At 37.8% G+C, this 25,439-nt stretch overlaps 1 protein-coding gene across 1 annotated transcript in view; it reads left to right on the top strand.

Moving 5' to 3' along the window:
- The window catches only part of LOC141141259 (uncharacterized), a 1,017,917-nt gene that overhangs the window by 669,904 nt on the left and 322,574 nt on the right, over nt 1-25,439 (top strand). The window contains exons 34-36 of the mRNA XM_073628940.1: nt 855-920; nt 3,826-3,870; nt 6,748-6,795. Of these exons, the coding sequence (XP_073485041.1) occupies nt 855-920; nt 3,826-3,870; nt 6,748-6,795 (159 nt within the window). The remainder of the gene's footprint in view (nt 1-854; nt 921-3,825; nt 3,871-6,747; nt 6,796-25,439) is intronic.

The following is a 25,439-nucleotide window of genomic DNA, read 5'->3' as shown; positions in this document are numbered from 1 at the left end:
ATGACAGTTCTCAAAGGTGTTTGTAAAGATAACATGTACCCGACAAGGTTCTGTTAAATTTTTCTTTTTTTTTTTGTTAAAACATTTTCTCTGTTAAAAGCATTTCACTGTGCTTTCCGAGCTAACCAAAAATAAAACATAACATTATAAAGACATATTTGTAGGACAGTATTAAGCGTTTAGGTGCACTCAAGTTTTCACAGATAGGCAGAAGAAGGAAAAGGTGAAGGCAGTGAAGATAGAGGCAGATAATAAAGTGTCTCCAAAAAAAAGAAATTAAAGAGCTACATATGTCATATATTTTCATACAAATTTACTTTAATCTCTTAGCCAACATCAAGGATTATGGTACACACTAAATAATATTAAGTTTAATATTTGTGGGATTATTTGATAAGGAAATATAAACTAATAAAACAATAGCATACTGATGATAAAAAAGAGAAATAACCTGCAACAGCAATTTGTATTTTGTACATTGATAATGTCTAAATAATTCTCTGCATAATGGCTACCTGTGTCTATTTACCAAACAAAACTATTGTTGCATGGAGTACTGTTAATCTTTTTTTTATAGTTCTCTAAATAGATTATGTACTCATAACATTATCCTTTCACTTGTTTTTCCTGCACTTTTATTGTATATTGTATATTGTATTTAGTATATTGTAGTAAGATTGGTGAAAGTTAATTGTGGGTTAGCTGTAATGGGTTACTGGCATTTGCACAACACTACTGCTGAATCTAACCGAATATGTTTTTTACATTTTTACTAATTCAAAAATAGCCTGGGCAGATAATAATGACTAATAATTTCAATCATGTTAAAGATAATGATTCTGCACAATTTATAGGCACTTGTGGAACTAGTCGTATTGTACCAGGAGTGATTATAATTATGTCTGAAGCTCTGACTGGTCGTAAGTACATCATCAAGTAGTTCATCTGAAGTATGCATGTATGTTTAACTTTTTTAACAATTTTCTTGCCATCACAGGAATGGTCACTTGCATGGCTAAACCATTTTTAAGTTATTAACTGTTTTATGCAGTCAAGGAACTTTTATATATATATATATATATATATATATATATATATATATATATATATATATATATATATATATATTACAATGTAGAAATTAAAAATAAGCCTCTTCTTAGTTGCTTTGAACAAATGTGCGAATGTGCAAATTTTTTCCATACAAAGAAATTGACTTACTTTAGGAGTAGAGAATATTCCCTAAACTTCCTCCCAAATATGTAATGCCATAGCAATAAAGGTGGGCTTTAACACCAAGCCACCAAACATATGCCTTGAAGGTGGCAGTATGTTGTGTGCTAAGAGTGTCCCTCACAGTGCACTCTCAGCACATTGACCAATCTTGGGGATAGGCTTCTGATCATGTGACCGCTATAAGAGCTAATCACAGCGGTCACATGATACAGAAGCCAGGCAGCTTTCAGGAAATAAAAGCTCTCTGAAAGTGCCGACTGCAAGTGGCATTAATGGGTTAACAAAGTTAATGTTTACAAGGGCGAACATTTACAATGGAGACGAGATGTCACTATCCTTTCTTTGCTATATGTTGCAATGTAACTCTGTGGCCTGCATTTACGGGCCTTTAATAAAATGCAGGCCATGTACAGTATAGAGCCTAATTAAATGATTAAAGAAAAGTTAGTTATATAATTATGACTAACTTTGTAGTAGGTTCTGCACTTTGAAGCACAAGTGGAGCACTAAGCACATTTGTAAAGTATATTGCTGTACTTTAAAAATGTGCATTACCTTTCTCTTTTAAACCAGTATGGCTGCCATATGGCCTTACTGGTGCTTTAAAATGGACCCCTAAGTTTAGTGAATTTGCTGGAGCAATGTTAATGTTCAATGCCCAATCATGTGCAAGGTCCAAACCACTTTTGGACCACCCTATAGCAGATTTACTGCGACAGGGTGGCCCTCCTGTGCAGGATCATGTACTGTATATATACATGATTATGCACTTCTGCCTACAGGGGGGTGCGTGCACAGGACCACTTCTACTGTGGGTGCCAGGGTATCTGTGGTTGCCAGGCACTGCATGTCTGCCGGCACCCGCCGATCATCAGTAAAACACACAGAATGGAGATTTGCCTTTGTAAACAAGGGATGCCTGCAAAGCAGGGAACAAAAACCATCTTTAGTAAAAGCAGCACACACATGTCACAAAAACACTGGCTAAGCACACACTTAACCCTTTGATTGCCCTAGATGTTTAACCCTTTCCCAGCCAGTGTTAGTAAACCAATCAATATATCTTATTGGGATATTTTCTTTTTTTACCAAAAACATGTCGCAGAATACATATCGGCCTAAATAATGAAGAAATTAGATTCATTTTTATTTTTTGTGGAAATGTTTAATCGCAGAAAGTAAAAATGTTGTTTTTCAAAATAGTTTTTTGGTTTATAGCGCAAAAAATAAAAAATACACTGGTGATCAAATACCACCAAAAGAAAGCTCTATTTGTGGGGAAAAAAATGTCATACATTTTATTTGGGTACAGTGTTGCATGACTGTGCAATTGTCAGTTAAAATAACACAGTGTCTTATTGCAAAAAATGACCTGGTCATGAAGGGAGGTAAATCTTGTGGTTAAAAAAATACTGCAAAGCAAATTATAACATGCAAATGTAATAATTAACAGTTTGCATTTTTTTGTTTTTTTCATTATTTTAGTTGCTACACAGTATTTCACAAATTTATCAGTGTCTGGCAAACAACTGTATTCAATTTGGTTAAATATTGCTTTGCAGAATTTTCATTTGAAAGGTTTGTTAAATGTATAGAATATTGTAAATGCCTGTGAACTGATAGAAGTTAAAATGGATCTAGAAGTGCATGCACTTAGAATGGACCTAGTAGTGCATGCATAGTAAGTAATACATAGCTCAAGAAGAAGGAACGCTGCTCCAGGTGAGCAAATCAGTGTAATCCGGATGTACTGGGTGCCAGCCACGGCTCGCCACCAAAGACAATTGGAAAAGAAGAAATGGCTTAACACCAACGAAAACGATCCAACATGATTTTATTGATCCAACATGAGTCACACATAACAGCCACCAAGACAAAGACACATGACCCAGGAGGTGATGCGTTTCACACTGTCATTAATGCATCTTTAAGGTTTTGAAGAAGCACTAATGACAGTGTGAAACTCGCCACCTCCTGGGTCTTTGTCTTGGTGGCTGTTATGTGTTAGTCATGTTGAATCAATAAAATCACGTTGGATCGTTGTAGTTGGTGTGCAGCCAGTCCTTCTTTGCCAATATGTAAGTGTAACACTGTCCGATTTTTCATTACCTCTTATACAAACTACAGTATTCCCCCTGACAATGCATTAATCAGCTTTTCTCTCCAGAAGGATACCATCTTTGTTCAGACACCATCCATGGTCACCATTTACATTCTGTATTTAGATGCCAGCTCAGAGATGACACAGTCATGTAAATCCTGGTGCCTGTGTAGTCCCTGGTTGCATTTATAAATGACTGACACAGCTCCCAGCAGCCTCTAATCTAGTAATTTGCTACAAAGTTACAAAGGTTTGGTCTGATCACTGAGGGAGAAAATGGTTCTTCCTGATAAAAATTCTTCCTCCTGCCCACGGCATACTGATGCCATTATCTTAGGCTGCTCAAAGTCACTGGTCTGGAACTTAAAATTACATATAGCAACTATTGTGTTTTATATTGTGACATATCAAGAATGTAGTCATGGGAAAAGGGTTTATGAGAGCAAACGTTTAGTAAACTTTTATTTTTTACTTTTATTTTTTTATAGAAACAGAAGGAGGAAAACCAATTTCTGTTGAATCCATATTAAAAGGTGATTATTTTTCTACTACAAAATGTCACAGAATAACAACATTATGATTTATGAACTATGCAGATTTAAGTTGGCCATAGATGGCTCAAAATTCAGTTGATTCAGATTCAGCTGGGACCAGATGAATTTTGATCAGTGCGTGGCTGTTCCTGCTTGACAGAAGTCAATTGGTTTTATCTCAAAGGAGAATGTTGGAAAACTTTTCTCATTCAATGGCTGCAGATAACAGCCACTGATCACTATATTCTAACAGTAGTGAGAGTTGCTGTCACAATACAATCTCCTGGCTGTACTAACAGATTCCTCCATCCACACAAATGAGGTGGATGGAGGAATATTTTATTTATTTATTTATTTGTTTTTTCATTCAGCATGCTGGCTGAATGAAAAAAACAAACTATCTATGGCTAGCTTTACTTTAATCTCTGCAAGCATATACCTGAGCAATCACGGTGAAATCTGCAAATCGCTGTTGTAGTGGCAACTGATATTTGCAGATAATAATCTTGTGGGTCCTATGCCAAACTGCTCCCCTTCTGCATAGTAACTACAGTAGATTGCTTTTTTGGCTCTGCCGCCATTCACAGAAAAGCTTATTTTTCCAAAGAATACAAAGAATTCTCTGATTGGATGAGGTGGAGATTGCGATGTTGCCACCTCACCTCTCCACTTTGTCCATTAACAGAATAGCCTAAAGTCATTAAAAAAGGCATCCTTTGAATGGTGGGGGTGTGTGGCACAAGACCCAGGAGATCACTGCTGATTAGTGGTGGTGACCCCTACAGTGATCAGTGATAGCAGCTTTCATAGCTATCACTATGAGATGCACATACATACATTCATTCAAGCTGGACCAATGTAGCTATGCAATACAAATTATACCTAAACTTTAGCTTTAAAAGTAAAAGAAAAAAATTATTGTAATATTTATGTAATTAATATATGTGGTGTACTCCCGCGCCATCAATCCTAATAAATACAGTGCTATAACAAAGAGAACAAGCAGCTGCAGGCACCTGGTAGCATTCCCACAGCTTTAAAATGGATAAGGTATATAATGAATGACGCTAAGCTGCTTAAACATGTGCAAAAGATTGCTGTAAATATTGTGCAAAACAAGCAATAAAAGATTGATAAGCTCCTCGAGTGAGCTTGATTAATGCAAGCAAATAATTAATAATAAGGTGCTAATGATATTATAACATGCAAATCAAGTCATACAGGTGATATTTGATAAAGAACAAAGTTAATTAAAGTAGATAATACACAGAATCGTGTGTGTTTCTCAAATACTCCAATATTGGTAGTCCATCATACAGCTCATATGTCTATAAAACAGTCTTTTGTATCATCTACTATAGCTCTCGTTACCTCTGTGTCAGGTATATAAACTTCTGTGTCTCCTCTAAAAAACTGCTGTGACACCACTGTGCTCGCTGAACTCTCACCTTCTTAGTACTTGTATTAAGGCATATAGGAATAATCCTTCAAATAAGGTGGTACTCCTATACCCTCTTTCCACTAGGGGCCCTCTAGTTGTTCTCTCCCAACTTCCTGGTCTTTTTGGTGGGTAGGTTCTCCCCTATGATGCTTCTCTATGTCAGTTCTTAACCTTGCCCAGGGTATTCAAAAGTGTGGAAAAGAGTTTCCATAGTGTGATATCATTTGATATAAAGGATTTACTTCACTCAAATTACAATAACTTGGAAATAGCATAACATCCATGTGTACGAGACTTGTACATCCACTTGCGTCACTTCCGGTATGCCTCCAAACATGCCCTACATGTTATGTCATGGACACATGACTTCTTTAGGGATTGCTGAATGTTTATGTAATAAAATTAAATTGTAGTTTTTTAGGTTCAGCAGAATAATAATTACTTATGTTATAAAAATGTGAACTGGGTAAATGCATTTAAATAATATAAAATTCAATTGATTGTTATGTCAGTTTGATTTGCATGATGATTTTGGAAAGATAGTCTTAATCATGAGTCCTGTTTCTCTTTGGAAAATGTATTGAATCAATGAATGTTAATTAGTTAAAAAAGTAAAACCTAAGTCAACCAAGGTTTAAGTTTTTAATTCTTGCTACTAAATTGGGATAACACCTAGTTTATATTTGTTACATGTTCTCATTCACATAGCAGAAAAAAAAGCCTCTTTGTCAGTGTGAACAGATTGAGTTTTCTCTCATTTCAAATTGTTCAGAGTAGCTTGCTATCTGCCTGAGGCCTACCCCAAACAAACATCAAGAAAAGATGAGAAATATTAAAATATATATATATTTTTTTAAGTATGTTGTGTTAATAGGAACACATACATGTAGAGTGGTGTTTCTCAAATGTAACTGTAAAAGTGGAAATACAATTTAGGTTTTATGTGTCTGCAAAAACTTGCCCACTGCCTAGCTTCATTTGTCATCTCTCAATCAGTCTTCTGCTGATGTATGCTGTCAGTCATTGGCCATTCACTGTTCTGTGGTAGCTTTGGTTCTTGCACACGCATTCTATTTATACTCAAAAGCACTGTGGGCAAATGTCACATGCACAGATTTAAGGTACACTGACTCATTTGTTGACTGGCTGCATTCGCTTTATTTGGGCACCAGATTCCAGAGGCTATCTGCCAGTTGTGGAAGTCATTCTTAAAGCTGAATTCTGGGATAAGCAAATAAATAAGCCTGCATCTGAACATGGTGAGAAAAGAATTACTCTATTAAACCAATATATGTACACATGTTGGCCATTCTCTATACCTTATAGTGTTGTCATTGTAAGAAGGTTTATAATCTGATCATAAAAGTCTTGCTATCCAATGCTGTATGATTTACAACCAGGGATAAATGGGCTTATGTCCTTTCTATGTTTTCCAGATGGACTGTCAAAAGAACAAGAAGAAGTGCTTAGGGCCGCCAGACAAGGTAAAGTGGCAATTCTAGCTTTATCTTCTTAAACAAAAAATATATATATTTAAAGAGTAACTCCACTTTGTTGAGGAAAAAAAATATTCCCCTCTGGGTCAACTATGTACTTTGCTGGAATTTTAACAGTCTTTTTTGCAGATTCCTACCTTTTGATGTTCTGAAGAAATAGCTGTCTGTTTGTCTTTGTTCATGTGCTGAGTGAATCTGTATGGGAGTAATTTTATCATTTTCAATCAGCTGCTGCACCTGCAGGGCTCTAATGACGAAAGTGACAGGGCTTGCATCCTGCTAAAATCTGACTTGTATCTTAGTGCAGAAAGCCAATCATACATGAGATAATTTTTAATAACATTCAAATACAATATGACTTGTGTAGCATTTTTTTTGCATTTTTTCCCCACAAAAGTGGAGTTATCCTTTAAATTATTCTTTTCATAACCACAGTATAAATTGTGACCTATTATACACTGTATAGATCCTCCATGTTCTATTAGATATACAATATTCTTATCTTTTTTATTTACATTCATCATATTATATCATGTGGCACATTGTCAAGTCAAATCAGTTAAACCAGGATTTAAGAGACATTTTACAATATTTGTAGCTACAGGACTGTGTCTGACCAATGAAAACATCATTCAGATAACTTAACAGTTAACAGATGATCCTTATGGTTGAATTTATAAAAAGCTACATTGGCTTAGTATGCTGATCAATGAAGACATACCGAACTGTGGTAGAATATTCTTGTCAAGAACACTATAAAACAGTATTTTTACATGTTTTGGCTAATGCCTCACTGCTCACTGTAGAAACAGACTGCTCTGCAATTTTCTATTTAAAAAAATATATATAATTAATTAATATTTAATTTGTGCACTATTAAACAAAAACGTGTGTACAATGCAGGTAGTGTGTCTTGACAAATTTTTATGTGTGTGCATTTTCTACACTCTCTGTATTTTGTAATGTGCTGATAAGTACTAAAACTATGAAGGTTTTTGTTTCTGTGAATCGGGCTGGATTTCTAACTGCAAAAGATTTTTTTAGGCCCAGTGTGTATAAATGCAGTTGAACTTGAATGCCAATTTTGCTATAAACATATCTGCACTTGTTTCCGCTGTAACATTTTGAAGATCATCTGAATGTGGGTATAGGTTGCAAAATTATTGGCTGTAGTTTGCAAATATATGGAAAGAAAAGGAGTTGGAGTTCTCTCCTTGCAGTGCGGAGGTCCCAAATTTTGTTGCCACCAGCAGTTTATGTTCTTTAATTATGTGTGGGGGGGGGGTGAATGCGGAATACTTCTACTTCTACAGAGGCACCATCCTGTGAAGATAAGCAAATGTGGAACTGGATGGGACTTTAATTTTGCCTCTGAGAAGTGTAAACAAATAGAATGCAATAATAGAATTATGAAAAAATAAACAATTTTATGAACTATAAAAACTGTTGAAAATACATTACAGTCTGTATGATTAAGTTTGAATTCAGGGTGTGCAGATCCCCAACAATGTGGCCTATGCATTTCGCAGACAGTGCCGCTTCGTCAGGGCCTTGAAGATAGCACAGTGTTGCATCGTGTGAATTCTACAGATAAGACATTAATTAGTACTACATAAATTATGTAATTACGTAAATAAAAAATTAAATACATGATGTATACAAATATTAATACATAGATTTTTACATAGGTGTATGTTAATTACATATCATTATGGGTATATATTAGTAAGATCTAGATGTTTATAAAACATTGAGCATGCAAATACAGTTACATTTTAAGCATTTGTGAGTATAGCGATGCTTCTCATACGGAGAGCTAGGACAAAGAGGGTCAATTACATGCTGTTGGTTGTCTAGATATATGACATTAGAGTATGGAAATATATAAAGAGAAATATATATAAAAGTCATAATGTTTCATGAACGTGTATTTCTCACTCACCGGAAGACTGTAATCAGAGGTCACCAGCTCGGTGGAACAATGTGGGTCCTGGGAGCCCAATGGTAATGCTCCACCCCACCTCAACTGAGGAGAATGGGTGGGTCCCTATGTATGCAGATAATAAAGTATGGTAAGCCAGGTGGTTAAATAGGGGCCTCTAAGAGATGGAAAATAGCCAAAGTAGCAAAAACAAAGAAGAGGAAAGAACAAAATAAATGTGGATAGGGGTGGGAAGAGGGAAAAGGGGAGGGGGAGATGGAAATGGGGGGGGAAGGGGGGTTGGAAAAGAATGGGAATAGGGGAAAAAAGGGGGGAAGGGGAAAGGAAAAAAGGGAAGGAAAAGGAGGGGAGATGCAAAGGGCAAAGCAGAGAGGGAAAGGTTAGGGGGGAGGGGAAGCACTGGGAAGGAAGGGAAGAGAGAAAGAAGGAGGGAAGGAGAAGGAAAGGAGAGAGAAGGGGGGGAGAGAGGAAGGGGAAGAGGGGTGAAGAGAGAGGGGGAAAGTGCAAAGGGGAGGGGAGGACTATGAAAAGGAGGGGAACAAGAAGTAAAGAGGGAAAGAAAAACTTGATGAAAATAATATAATATGAGATATACTATAAGAACCCCTCCAAAGGTGAGAGAAACAATAGGAATAATGTCCTTATAAAAATTAAAGGATATTTATGGTCATTGGTCCGAACACATGTCTGTATACATGTTTAAAGAGCCTTCCCCAACAAGCTAATGTTTTTGCCTGTTTGGATTAAATGTCCAGCTAGCTGTGGCTTACCATACTTTATTATCTGCATACATAGGGACCCACCCATTCTCCTCAGTTGAGGTGGGGTGGAGCTCCCAAGACTCACATTGTTCCGCCGAGCTGGTGACCTCTGATTACAGTCTTCCGGTGAGTGAGAAATACACGTGAGAAATACACGTTCATGCAACATTATGACTTTTATATATATTTCTCTTTATATATTTCCATACTCTAATGTCATATATCTAGACAACCAACAGCATGTAATTGACCCTCTTTGTCCTAGCTCTCCTTATGAGAAGCATCGCTATACTCCCAAAAGGCTTAAAATGTAACTGTATTTGCATGCTCAATGTTTTATAAACATCTAGATGTTACTAATATATACCCATAAAGATATGTCATTAACATACACCTATGTAAAAATCTATGTATTAATATTTGTATACATCATGTATTTAATTTTTTATTTACGTAATTACATAATTTATGCAGTACTAATTAATGTTTCATCTGTAGAATTCACACGACGCAACACTGTGCTATCTTCAAGGCCCTGATGAAGCAGCACTATCTGTGAAATGCATAGGCCACACCTCTGTTAATTGTTGGGGATCTGGACATCCTGAATTCAAACTTAATTGTACAGACTGTAATGTATTTTCAACTGTTTTTATAGTTAATAAAATTGTTTATTTTTTCAAAATTCTATTATTGCATTCTAATTGTTTACACTTCTCAGAGGCACAATTAAAGTCCCATCCAGTTCCACATTTTTTGAAACATAGTTGCTTATGTTCTTTAATTGTTAGTGTTGGTTTTTCCTTCTTGTTCTTTGATGCCATCTTGCAGGACTAGACTGTGATGATAGTGAGTTTAAGGTCTCCAAAACTGAGTGGTGAATGGGGTGTTGTACTGAGATTTCACAGCTCTGTGACACTATATCCATCTTAAAGTCTTGTATGTCTCATTCACTTAACAGATATTCTAGATTTCTTTACAACTAGCCAAAATAAATAAAAGTAACTACACAAACAGAGACCTTCCATTAAGCTTCAAATATTTTTTTAAACATGACCATTAAGACCTTTTTGCTGTAATCAACTCACCAGTATCAGCACTTATATAGATACCATAAAACTAGTCATTAAAGCATTTCAGTGTACAGCTTTTTTGACATGATCCAGGTGCAGATAATTAAATCCATACCTGGTACTTGGCTTCCAATAAAACCTCTAGCACAGGTGGTAAATGACATGATAACCCCAAGAATGCAAGAATCTAATCACATATACTGTACTAACCCTTACATCTAAAATGTGCACATATGATATAACTCATGATTAGTTTCTATTAAATTGTGACCAATTCTGTGTAATATTATGTTAGTTGCCTAACCATAAAATATGCTCATTCAGAAATATTGATATAAATCTAAAGGATTTCCTTAGGACCCCTTTCACACTGAGGTGGTTTTCAGGACTTTTAGAGCTAGAAATAGCACTTGTAAAGTGCCTGAAAACCACCACCCATTCATTTCTTTGGGGTGGTTTGGGAGCTCCCAGTCTGTCCTGCCCATTGAAATGAATAAGAAGCGCTTCCGAAGCACCTGAAAAGCACTTTGAATGCTCTGCAACATGGTGATTTTACAAAACAAAACAGTAGTAAAGCACCGCTAACGTACGGGCAACCTTGGTGTGAAAGGGGTCTTAAGGAGTGATTAATAAAGTTTAATCAAATATTTTAGTACTCCTTAGCTCTTTGATGGGGGTTTTGGGAGAGGGAGAACTCAGTGAAGCCCTCTGGAAGGCTTGACAGCTCACCATTGTCCATGAAAATAACACACATAGGTGCGTTGACTCTGAGGGCCGATGACTCTGACACACCAGATAAGACTTATGCCACTTAGAATTGGATTCTTAAGCAACAAACCAGGTGAAATATTGATAAGTACTCTTCATTCATATTCCCATTTATCTAACTGTTGCCTATTGTCTATTTTTTGTAATACTTTTTTAATATAAATATTTTGTTTGCACCATTTTTTATTAAAAGATATAGGATAGAGTTTCATCTCTAATGCCCTAATATTATAAAGTGTAGATCCTGTTATTTACTTATTAACTTATCTGTCTTTCCTCTTGCTCATCTCATTACCAGCAGATACATCACTCCTATATGAGCGTACCTGCTGAAACCTACTCAGTTCTTGCACTCAAGCAAGGTGGCATTTCTCACCTCCTCTCCATATATGCACCTGTGCAAGAGAAAACCAGATCTTTGGTTTCATTTTCCCAATCTAACTCCTGATTGGTCACCACCCCTGTAAAAGGACCTTGCCTACTATCAATAGTTGCCTTTCATAGACTGCCTAAATTGTATACTTGATATAAGTAGTTAACTTGATATAAGTAGTTAACTTGCAGTGACTATTCTGCACAGTATCACAAACGGCTCACAACAGTTACATATGTCACTAAAGTAAAAAATGAAGTGAACATTGTTTAAAATGCAGCCCCCTCTGTTTTTGCAATTCACATCTAGCCACCTTATTATTTGTAGCTGTAAATGCATTAATGCATTTGTTTTTTGACAGTACTGGATTGTTTGCACGATTAATCACACTAGAAAATAAAAGACTTCTAAAAACCTTTAATGAAATGAGATTTCATGTGGATTTATAGTACTCTCTAAAAAAAATCTCCCTAATGATAGAGCAACTGATGACTTCCTTAAACTTTCTCTGAATAATATAATAAATCATTCGGCTCATCTCTCTAAAATGCATGTTTATGCTACATAAAAATAAGCTTCTGCTTTGTATTAGAAGACATAAAGCATGGACTTTCAGGCATAAATTAAGTAAAGTCATAATTCAGATCAGCTGCTGTCATATTGCTAGTAATCAGGCTGAAAGCACTGAGGCATTTACTCATGTATTTTTTCTAATTCTGGTACCAAATGAACGCCAGTCTTATCTTACAGTTTACTGCTTCGTATACCAGTGTAATAATGTTGTTTTATATATTTTTGTATTAATTTTTAACATAAAAATGCTCCGGGTAATATTGTCTTTTAAATTTTCCTTTCTACATTATTTTACTTTTTGGTTATAGTAGCTTTATACTGAGTTGTATATTGTTCATTCTATGCATTTTAAATATGTATGAATGTATACTGTAAACATAATGGCCTTTACTGTATTTACTAAAGCAGTAGACAGTGATGAACATACTGAGCAAAGGGCCCCTGCATGAAAATTCTTTTTGGGCCCTCCCATTCAATTAAAAGGAACGATTAAGGAATCTTGAAGAATTTGTTTCACTTCTCACCTAACTTATAGTAAAAGTATCCAGGTGTATTTGGCAGCAGAAGTGTGTACTAGCACTCAGCCAATCCACCATCAAGTGTAACTAGGCCCCTCAATTTCAGAAGGCCCATCTGTGGTTGTTTAGCCTGTACACAGAGTGGGTCCATCCCAGGAGCTAAAAATATTTAGTTAGAAAATTGAATATACACTTAGCTTCGTGAATAAGGTAAGCACATTTAAATAACCAAGCATCTGTAGGGAAATACAAAAAAAATAGAATTTTGTCTTGCATGTGATTGGATAATTGTTCATGTTAAATAGAGGTTGCTTAAGTAGTAGCATTATATCTATATGCATTTTGTTTCTAAAGTATATTTAAAAATAAGCAACACATAAAAATATACAAAGGAGTATTTCATTATTACCCTTTGTAGTTACATAGTTAGTCAGGTTGAAAAAAGACACAAGTCCATCCAGTTCAACCTTAAAAATAATAAATAAATAAAATAAAAAATATTGTACAATCCGATATACCCAATTTTATACCCAGCAGAGCATGCTCCAATTTGCTACAGCAGGGAAAAAATTCCTTCCTGATCCCCCAAGAGGCAGTCGGATTTTCCCTGGATCAACTTTACCTATAAATGTTAGTACCCAGTTATATTATGTACATTTAGGAAAGTATCCAGGCCTTTCTTAAAGCCTTTGACAAGCTTAAACAAACTAGAGCACCTAAAATAAAATTTACCAAAGTTATATTTAACAATTTGTATTTAGAAAAATATATAAATGTATATAACATTATATAGGTATAGGTATATACCTGACACAGTACAAACCCTGCACACAACAATCTAATGTAAGTCACATTACTAAAAGTTATGTTTCGTTACTTTAGGTAAATTGGTACATTGATCTTCTAAAATGAATCCCTACATATCATCTCTCTACTTGGCAAAAGATAAGGACCGCTACAACCTTGAGCCCTGTAAACAATCTTTGTAGAAAACCTAAAATGGACAGTGGTCGTTTATGTAGCAGAATTAGTAAGCGAATGGTTTAGCTTCAATTTTGCAATCAGAGATATCAGGCAACTAGAAAAGTCAGAGAGGGACGTCAAGAATGGCAGCTTACATATTTCTAGTCATGATCAGTATTACACTGCAGGCATCAATACAATTGACAGAACTCAGGCTACAAAGGTTACCCAGAGCTGACATCATTAGTGTGAATTTGCTTTCTTCACAGCCAATGTCTTCAAATGGCTAAAAATGCTATTTGCTTAAAAACTCAAGAAGCAAGATTTAATATCAGGGCCACTAATAGTTACCCACAGAATGCATCTTTTTAGATTCATAAGAAATCCAGGACTGTTTTCACCTTGCTTACATTTGAGTGCCATTTTTCCTTTTAGGTGCAATAGTGTGATATTTTAAGTGAATGAAGAATCAGAGAAAAATACTGTGTGAGAAACAAGAGCAGTAGGTGCACAGGCTAAAGACTCATCACCAAATACCTGTACGCAGGGCTTTTTTTCAGCAGGAACTAGGGGGAACTCAGTTCCACCACCTCCGGCTCAGGTCTTCTGCTCCCCGCTCACCACTATCACTTGGTAACATTGAACTCCAGCTTCTGGGTTTACAAGTGATAGCTTATCTCCCAGTAGCTCCCACAGGTCAGATCTCCTGCGCAGATCCCACTGAGTGCCAGACAGGGACAAGGGAGATACAGAACAGGTGCCCAGGGTTCAGTGCAGTCATGGGCAGGAGAGGGTGTGTGGTAGGCTGCACCCTCTGTGGTCTCCAGTTTTTCCCTGGTGACCAGTTGTTGATGCTCCTACTGCATGATCTCCCTTGCAAATGACTGCAGTATTGTATAGTATGCTGGGAGGTACTACAGCCGGAGAGGTGCTTCAGCTTAATATTGCAACAAAGGTAAGACATATGACAGATGGTGCAGTTTTTAAGGAGGGGGAGAAGATGAGGGCAGTGGAGAGAGGGGTTGTATGCAGAGGGAGGAGCTACTATTTGATGCCATTTGGCAGGTATGTGTGTGTGGCGGGCATGGTTGAGTTCCTGCACCTTTTCTCTGAGAAAAAAAAGCCCTGCCTGTACGGATGTGAAGAATATAACTACCATCACAAACACCAACCATTCTCAAATTTTAGCCTGGGGGAAACCTTAAAATCATTTTTAAGTTTTAGAAAACCCCTGATAAAAATTACATTAGAATGATCAGTAAACTATAGATATAAAAAAATAAATTAAATAATAAAAAATGTGGCATACCTACAGTATTTGACATCTAAATTTGAAACACATTTTCATTACAAATAGAAAATAAATGTGCCCTATACATTAATTGTGAGTGGGGAAAGGCTACCCAACATTGGTGGTCAGCATAAGGCATGCCCTACCTAAAGTAAATAGTCAGTAGGAAGAATGTCCATTACTTTGTTGATGAAAGGGAAGACTATTCCCCTATACAATTGAGTACATCTCAATCAGCACGGTTCTGCAAAAATCAAATAAATTAATAAATAAATGTGTATAAATGTTGCTGCAAGATTTAACACTAAATAGAGACTTCACAACACCCTCCCTTTAAATTAAATAACAATAATAAGTGCAGTGCAACCAATCAATCAATACATAAATACATATTCTAATGAGACATTAGATGAATTTATGCATCACAATTGTGAAAATCAATTTTCAGTTATATTGAGTTCATAAATGTATATATATATATATATATATATATATATATATATATATATATATATATATACACACACAGTATATACAATTCAACACTGTGCGTATAAAAAAAAAAGAAAAGATAAAAAAGATATATACATGTACACAGTCCGGCACCCTAGTGCAATCAGTGGCCATCTATCTTCACTTCTTCCAGTGACTTGTTGCCTCTCTATCAAACCCTGTTCACTTTAAATAATTCAAAATTATGCTCATCTGTGCCATCCAAGCGACTTTAATCATGGAGCAAACTCTCCACACCTCTCCACAGATACAGGATACAAGATGGATGGACCTTTCCGATTCCAAGTGCTCTCATGTATCATCAAATAAAATTCACATGGAACATAAAGGCAAAAAACATAGCTCTATTTCCAAAAATGTATTTATTAACTCCCCCAATACAGAATATTTACAAAACTAAAAACACAATGCTCTTTGTAATGCTGCATTCTCAACCTGCTCACCACATCCTCAACCTGCTCACCACTCTACACTGAGATGGCAGAGGCATGACATCACAGGCTTGCCTCCTCCCACCTAGACATGTTGCATCCTCTGATTTGGCTTCTTCAGTAGGCCTGCTAAAGAAGCTCAATGTGAAGAAGCCTGTGACGTTACACCACCGCCATCTTAGTGTGGAGCAGTGAGCAGGTTGAGGATGCAGTATTACACAGTGCATTGTGTTTTTTTTTTTTACAAGTGTCCTGTATTGGCTTGGGGTTTTAATAAATACATTTTTGGAAATAGAGAGCACTATGTTTTCTACCTTTCTGTTCCGTGTGAATTATATTTTATGAGAGCACTTGGAATCAGACGGCCCATCCATCTTGTGTCCTATATCTGAGGAAAGGTGGGAAGAGTTTGCAGTAGTGTAGTAAGCTATGGACTAAGTATTACTGACAATTGATTTTCACAATTTTGATGCATGGGTTAATTCAATATCGCATTAGAGTATTTATTTATGTAATGATTGCTTGGCATCATAATTATTGTTTTGCTGCACTTATTAAAGGATAATTGGTGTCAGTGGTTACTTACCTGAGAGATGAGAGGAGAAACTAAACTGGACCCATTCCAATGGCTCTGTAAAGATGTCAGCCCAAAATTATGTAGGCACTAATAAGCAGTATATCAATCTGCCACTGCTCAAGCAACCCCTGGCAATCTCTGGAGAGCTCAGGTTTAGAAAGGCTGATATAAATCAATATTAACTTTTTTTCTTCAGCAATCTACCCTTCTCTTAAAAGGAAGCTATAGCATACTTTGGTGAGTACACATTTTAAGATGTCAATCTACAAACATTGTTCTTATTGTGTAATACCTTCTACCAGCCTGTAGCCAGCTTTGCTACCATAAACTAGTGTATAACAATTATCACCATAACATGTCAAAAGGCAAAAAATAATAAAATGTTTAATAATCAGTGACATGGAAGTTGATCTGAACATCATGTAAGCTATTAAAGTGTAAGTAAACACCCCTATCCTTTTCAGCCAAGGAAGCCGCCATTTACCTCTGTTTAATCTACAAATGCCATCATGCTGCACATGTGATTAGTTATGAAACCAGCCATTGGATGGTTTGACAATTTGATTGAGAGCACAACCAATGGGAGTGTTACATTTCCGGCATGTGCCAGATATGAAACTGTTTTATGGTTGGGTATATATATATATATATATATATATGTATTTTTTTTTTTTTTTGCTTTGGTATCTCTCAGGAAATTGACCAGCCCCATGCCATTTGTTTGACAATCCCCAGCATTTTATCCTAGAAAATGGCAATTTGTTTTTGTTTTTTAACATTCAGTTCCCATTGATTTCAATGGACTTGGGTTTGGATTTGGCAGCTGAAGTTTAGTCATGTTCACTAAATTTGCTCTGAACCAAACCCAGGTATGTTTGTTACATCACTGATTTTTTGATAGATCTGCAAATTTCTATGACCTATAGTATGGTTTGTGGCAGAGTTGTTCAACTTAATAATTCTTTTGGAACTTAAGTACAGCCCCCAACAGGTCCCGAGGGCCACACAAATTTTTTTTTTTTTGCTATTAATACATTTTAACAATTATTTGTGTGAAACATAATGTGTGGTTGTTAAAAGTCTGAATAACATTGTGCTTGCCTACACAAGTGTTTGATGTTTATACTGTAAATGTAAATGTCATACTTAAAGCGGGGGTCCACCTATCTATCGTTTTTTTTTTTTTGAGTTCATTCACAAACTTTTCTTCTCAGCATTACATACTCACATTCTGTGTGTAATATGTCCGCCTGTGTCAGATTTCGTCGGAAAGAATAACTTATATTATTCACTGCAGGCAGTTTCCATCTTCATTGTGGGCATTTGAAGCCCACAAGTATTTATTTCCTGGATGTGGTGAATGCTGTGCTCCCAGCATTCACCGCTCATTCCCGCACATGCTCAGTGGCATCCTGGGAAGCCTGAGACTAGCTCCCAGGAGTCTGGGAGAGGCTAGAAACATGCCTACTCCCATGGGAGGAGAACCAGGAAGTGCAAAGAAGAATAGAAAAATTAAAGGTAATTACGGCGATTTAAATTTTTTTAAACGGCATGTCAGCATCTAGGCAAGGAAGAGAATACATACAGATATTGTTCAAAATTTGGGTGGAACCCCACTTTAACATCTATCATATTTGTTGGAACATGGGGATTAATAAGGAAGGGAATTATTTCTGATTTCATGAATATAAGATTAGCTACGGCACCGCCCCCTATCAATTATAGCACCCCACCACCAACCACAGCATATCCTCCCATTATCCAAAGCACCACCACCATCAGTCAGTCATTGTGCTTCTCTCCTTTTTCAGTGTTCCCTTCTTGTCACCGCACCCCCACCTAGCCATCTGTCAACCTGTATCACCACCCCTTCCTGTAGCAGCTGTACCTCCCACTATCAATCATAGCAGCCCCCTCTACCATTCAGTTACTGCAGGACCTTCTTTACGTCACAAGTCCCTCTAGCTCCCTCTCCTATCAATTAAATATTCCTGTATACCCCTCAAGACACCACACAATGCATTTACTTATTTACTACATACTCCACTATCCCACCTGAAGCAAGCCACCTATTCTACTGATGATGGGAAAGAAGGCAGAGTTATTGGGAGGCTCATGCAGTCCTATTGGCAGGGGTTTCCTACTCCTGATTGGCTAAAGTGGGGTGAGTTATGCCAATCTGTGTGCTGCTGTCAGGGGGACCCTGGAAAGGAGTGCTGGTCACTGCTGTACTATGCTCTATGCAGTTGGCACTGAGATACATCTGACACATTGGGAGCTTTATTTTTCTTCCTGGTACCAAACAAATGAAGTGGGATCACATGCTAGTTCCTAGGGGTCTGTGATTAAACTTCAGGGTTCGGAAGGCTTTTTAATTTCAATATCTCTTTATTAGTTTTCGACAAATTGTCAATACAGAAGAAAAAACAAGGAGGACATCTAAGACATTTAGATTTGGTTAGCTTCATAGGTAATGGCATAGGTATCGAACTAAATATTCAGCGTTAATGTCACATGTGACCATTACTGGTCTATTCATGTTGTCTATGCATGTCCTTAGTCAGTCCTAGTACCGACAACCAGGACTGAGTTATATTTAAGAAGTAGAGGAAGAATAATAAAGATGAAGGCAAATAAATGAAAAGAAGAAGAAAAAAACACCTTAAATGAGTAACCGTTTTAAAAATTGCTATACAGTCAGAGTATTTATCTTTATTGTGGTTCTATATAAAGAATCATTTATATTTCCTCAATGTTATTTCACACCATTCTACCCATCTTTTCCACAGATAGTTAGTTTTTTGGTGTCTATTTTGTGCAGAGGTGAACATCATCTCATACGCAGCATGAGTGTTGGTTGTCATTATAACTTCCTGGATTGGTGGGGCTAGTTGACCTCTCCAATGATGCACCAACACTAGTCTTGTGCTCAAAAGGATGTGGACGGCTATGTTTCTGATGTATGATGGTAGTGATTCTATATTTAGTGACAAAAGTGCGAGGCCTGGTGACAGGGGAATTTTTATGCTCAGCAATTTTGTAAGTAATCAAAATACCCCCGTCCAGAAAGTAGCGATAGCTGGGCAGGACCAGAGTATATGATATAGTGTACCTACAGCTCCACAGTTCCTCCAGCATGTATGTGGGGTTTGTGGAGAAGATTTCACTATCCTATAGGGTGTTGGATACCATTTCAGCAAAAAATTTTGTTTTAGATCCCATAAGTTCACACTTTTGGTTGCTGCGTATGTGATGCGGAGCGCCTCTTGCCACTGTTCAGAGGAGTAATTAGTTCTTAGGTCTTTCTCCCATGCATGTATGTGGGATGTTTTTTTAAATATGTCTTTGTTATTAAGCAGATTGTAGAACAATGATATCCCTTTAATCCTGGTGTTAGGTGTACTGTAGTATTGAACTACTCGCCAAGATAGTGTTATGGTGATGTTTAAGTTGGAATGGATAAAATGTGTTATCTGTATGTAGGTGTAATATTCTGAGTTAGGAATGTCATATTCTATCTGTAGGGATCTAAAGGTTTTTGGAGCTGGGCCTATCATTATGTTCTCTAGTCTCTTTATCCCTTTTTCCACTTATTCCATTATAGTTATATCAGGTATGATGGTAGGTAAGCATAGGAGAGGAAATGAAGAAGGTGTGGAGTCTTGAAAGGAGGTGTTTAAGAAGGTTCTCCAAGCCTGAAGGGAGGCTCTTATAGTAGGGGACAGTGTCTTGGTTCGTGGAGAGCTGTATTGGCTAGCAAGAAGGAAGTGATATTGGTTATTTCCCTGCGTTTGGATCTTTTCAAGTTCTTCCCATCTAGTGCTGGTATTTTGCGGGAACTATGTCTTTAGTTAAGTTAAGATTGATGCATTGTAGTAGTCCTTAGTTATTGCGAATCCCACTCCTCCCGCTTTCCTAGTTGTGGTTAGTCTAGCAAATGCGCACCTCACCTTCCTGTCTTGCCATATATAGCAGTTGATTATTGATTGAGCTTTATTGAAAAAAGTGTTAGGTACAGGAATAGGAAGTGTTCTGAACAAGTACAGGAATTGGGGGAGAAGCATCATCTTAAAGGCTGCCAGCTGATCCGACCTGGAGAGTTCTGCTTTCGCTAAGTTTTGGAGCTTGGAACCTAGCCTGTCCAGGAATGGGGAATAATTTGCCCTGAATAGTTCTTCAACTGTTGGTGTTAATGTTATTCCTAGATAGGTTATCCCTGTGGAGCTCCATGTATACGGGTACATTTCTGTGAGTTTTTGTTGTAGTGTAAGAGGTATGTTGAGCCCTAGATTGTATGACATGGTATCATTTTCCTTGTGGTAGGAAAAGCCATTAAACATTTTCAATACCTGATGCACCGAAGCCAAGGAAGACTCTACATCTGTGAGCATAAGAATAATGTCTTCATCAAACAAGCTGATGATATGTGGTGAATTGTGGAGAATAAACCCTGTGATATGGGGATGGTTACAAATGCAACTCGCCAGAGGCTCCATAAATACATTAAAGATTAGTGGCGATAATGGGCAACCTGGCGAGTTCCGTTTGTGATATTAAATGGGGTGGAAAGGACACCAGAAGTATACACCTGAGCAGAAGGTTTGGTGTATAAGGCCATAATTGCAGAGAGTATTGGGCCTGCAAAGCCGAATATCTCTAGCACCCTAGACAGGTACCCCCAATGTATCCAGTTGAAGGCCTTCTCTGCATCTAAAGCCAGAAGCAGAGAAGGCTTTCCATTTAGTTTTTCATGGTTAGTAATGTTTATTAGGTGTCTCGTTGTATCAGTGGTCTGGTGTCCTTTAGTGAATCCTGATTGGATAGGATGTAAAAGCGGGAGAATATTAATTAATCGCAAAGCAATTCGTTTAGCATATAGTTTTAAGTCATTATTAGGGAGTGATATTGGTTATAAATTCTAGGGGGTAGAGGAGTCTTTCCCCGGCTTAGGTAGGCTTATTATCAATGCCTTTATCATTTCTGGGGGAAAGGGCAAGGAGGCAGTTGCAGCGTTATAGATGTTTGCTAAGTGGGGTGATAGTATTTGTTTGAAAGTTTTGTAATATTCCCCAATGTAACTATCTGGGCGGGGGATTTAATTCGGTGGCAATGTGTCGATCACTCTAAGTACTTCTTGGTCTGTAAAGGGTGAATTAAGCTGTATTAACTGAGCTCGGGTTAGCTGAGGGAGGGACACTTTTTCTAAAAAGTTATTGATCAAATCAAGATTGGGTTGATATGTGTTTGGATCTTTTTCTAGGTTGTACAATGATCCATAATATTGGCTGAATGCATCTGCTATGTCTTTAGGATGGTAGCATTTTTCTTTAGTAATTGGATGTCTAATGAACGGAATCTTAGATTTTTACCTGTAGCCCCGAAAGCATTGAACCGGGTTTTCCCCGCTCTATTGCCATTGACATAGTAATTAATTTTCAGTCTTCTAGAGGATTTCTCGAAGTCCCCTAATATAAGTAGTAGGAGGTCGTAGCGAAGCTGGTTTAGTTGGCAAGAGAGCAAGGAAGTGAGGTTTTGTTTGCTTTGGATTTCTAAATTATGGATTTTTTCTATAAGGTCTTGTAACTGCTTTTGATGCTGCCTCTTCATACTTGCCCCATTTAATAAAAATACCTCTCATGAACGCCTTATGGGCGTTCCACACTGTAAAGTGATTATCTACTGAAGTTTCGTTGTCCGCAAAGTACTGCAGTAGGTTTTGCTCCAATGTTTTTTTGATGTCTTCCCTTTGTAGGAGAAGCGGGTTGACTCTCCACACTGGTACTGGGTTAGAGGAGAGTGAGTCCTTCACTGTAAGAACCACTGACGCATGGTCTGACCATGTGATAGTGTTGATTGAAGATGAAGTTGTCCTTGTCAGGAACCATTGGTCCACTAAAAATTGGTCTATGCGGGAATAGGACCGATGTGGTGCAGAGAAGAAGGTAAAGTCCCTGTCTCCTGCATGGAGACACCGCCATGCATCAAACAGGCAATTTTGGTGAATTGTCTTATAAAGTGATTGTCTTATCAGGTTGGGTGAGGAGGTGGAGTCCATGGTTGGATCTGGGATGAGATTAAAGTCCCCACATATGATCAGAGATCCTTTTTGGTGTGCGTGGGCTTTGCGTATAATTTTGTTGAGAAATCGAATGTGATTGGAATTTGGAGCGTATATGTTGGTGATGGTACATGTTGTGGAATTAATATCACAAATAAGTATTATATACCATCCTTGTGGGTCTTTAATTTCTTTGTGAAGGTTAAAGGAGACAGTGTTTCTGATTGCAGTAAGAACCCCCCATTTCTTGGAGTCCGCATTAGCGGAAAAAATATGTGGGAAGTTTTTATTGGTGCATTTAGGAGGTGCTAAACTGCTAAAGTGTGTCTCCTGTGCACACAAGACATCATGTTTGAATTGCAGAGCTTCTCTCCACATTGATTTCCTTTTGACAGGATGGTTGAGGCCTTTTGTGCTACAACAAAGGTATGCTAGTTTGATATTCTGTGGCCCTGCAAAGCTGTGGCTGTGTACAAGGCTCCCTCTTGTGGTCAAGTTTAGTATTGATTTTGTTGTGAAACTTGTGTATTGACCATGTATTTTTAGTACTCACAGTATGTAGTCCTAGTAGTGTCAAAATGAAGTGGTAGGTCCTCTGGTTGAGGTCTTTGTATAGAAGTATCTGTCCCGTAGTGGATTTCCTTGTGTAAGGCGTAATTTGGCTCCCTGGAGTGTGATGTTGGTTCCTTGCCGGGTTGTGCTGGTGCAATCTCCAGGATGAGTTTTGGCTAAAAGATGATACCTGTAGAAATAGCTAGGAGGTAGAGGTAGAACCATAATATCTGACTGTGTTAAAAACGTAGAAAAAGAAGAAAAAACAAGATAAAAAAGATAGCATTGCCATATTAACAAAAATTCTCCAGTTACCCGGAGAGGTATAATCATTTTTGTGCTAACTTTCAAAACCAGGTAAGGGTAACTTATATCTGAATGCAGCACACAGTTGCTCAGTTAGTTTCTGAGGGGTAAGTTCGTGTGGGAGAGAGGTCTCTCTCCCCAGGGATTTAGGGTTCTAATTTTTGCTCCCCAAGGTCATTAATGTTTTTTGGCATTTTTTGCTGTGACCTGTTTCCATTCGGGTTCCACATGTGGGACATTCTTGGTAAATGTAGACTTGTCATCAGGTTCTGGGATGACAAAGGTGTTCCCTTTGGTGATAGTAATTTTTGTGGGATATCCCCACCTGTAGTTAATCCTGTGGTTCCTTAGGGCCTTGGTGATAGTGGAAAGGCTTTTCCTCTTTTGGAGAGTGTGTTGCGACAAGTCCACAAAGAATTGAAGGTTTTGGTATTGTGAGGGGATATTCTCCTTGCTGTCATTAGTTTCTATTTGGTGTAGTAAAAGTGCAGACGCAATATAACATCGCTTGGTTTTTGGTCAGGGAGATATGCTGGTTTGGGCAGATGGAGAATCTTGTCTATAGTGACATCCAGCTCTGTAAGGTCAGGGAGAGTTTCTTTGAGCAGAGTGACAGTGTATGTGCGCAGCTCCCCTTGTTGGACAGATTCAGGAATTCCTCTGATTTTTAAATGATTCCTTCTGGCCCTGTCTTCCATATCTGCCATTTTCATTTTAAACCAATCTATTTCATCCTCCCTCCCATCGTGGGCACCTACCAGATCGTTAATAGCTGTTGCAAATTCCCCCATCTTATTTTCAATGTGATCCACTCTGGTCTCGACTACTTGAATCTCCCTGTTAAATTTCTGTATACAGGACATCAGATCAGTCTGGAGTGAGCTCCGCAAAGACGAGAGCATGTCCTTTAGAACTGAGTCCATTACAGGCTGATTCATGGTGAGGAATGTTTTTATGCTGTCAGGCAATTCTCTGGTGTCTTCCCCAAAATTAGTGCTAGGACTAGCAGCTGGGCTGCATCCAGAGCCATCCATCCGGAATTTAGCTTTGGTAGGTCTGGCTGATTGAAGCGTGTTAGGGTAGGACTGTGGGCTAGAGGGAGATCCACTATTTCTTCTGGTGGATGTGGATTTGGCTGGGATGGAGTGTGAGCTATGGGCTGGGGTGGATATGGAACCGGCGCCATCTTGCCTACCTCCATGCGGCCACAGTGTGAAGAATTCCGTCAGCCTCTGAGGTTTCCTATGCTCTTTTCTTTTCCTCTGCATGGTCCTTGGGATGGTGGGATGCAGGTCGCTCCATTGGTGGGTTTAAAAGGCCCCCTGGAAAGCCATTTTGTGCCAATAACTGTCCCTGGGATGCAGAGCTTAGCTCTTGCACTACCATCTCAGTCCGCAGCCGGCCACACCCCCTCCTGAAGGCTTTTTCAAAGTCATATATCAGGATGCTGTGAATTTGTGAATTGGTGATTTTATGTTTACAAATGTCAGGGGGATCCTGGAAATGAGTGCTGGTCACTGCTGTACCACGCTCTGAGATGCATATGACACATCAAGAGCTCTAATTTTCTTCTTAGTGCCTAACAGATGAAGTGGGATCACATGCTAGGCCCTAGGGGTCTGTAGCTTAACTTCAGGCTCCTGAAGGCTTTTTCAAAGTCATGTATCAAGATGCTGTGAATTGGTGATTTTATGTTTACAAATGTTTTATTGAAAGATCATCGATAACAAAACAACATACATAGAAATATGTAGGTGATATTAAATTGTGGGTGATATCATGAACAGACAGTACAGTACATGATAAAATATCACAATGTACACAATAAGAAAAACAGGTTCCTAAGTGACACGCAAACAGGAATCAAAATAAATGATGAAAGGAAAAAGGGAAAGGACATTGGTGAGTTTTTGTTAATAAACAGTCCAATAGG

This window comes from Aquarana catesbeiana, linkage group LG04 (assembly GCF_042186555.1).
Source record: "Aquarana catesbeiana isolate 2022-GZ linkage group LG04, ASM4218655v1, whole genome shotgun sequence".
Lineage (NCBI taxonomy): Eukaryota > Metazoa > Chordata > Amphibia > Anura > Ranidae > Aquarana > Aquarana catesbeiana.
The sequence above is the reverse complement of the archived record's forward strand: the minus strand, read 5'-3'. Positions and strand labels throughout refer to the sequence as shown.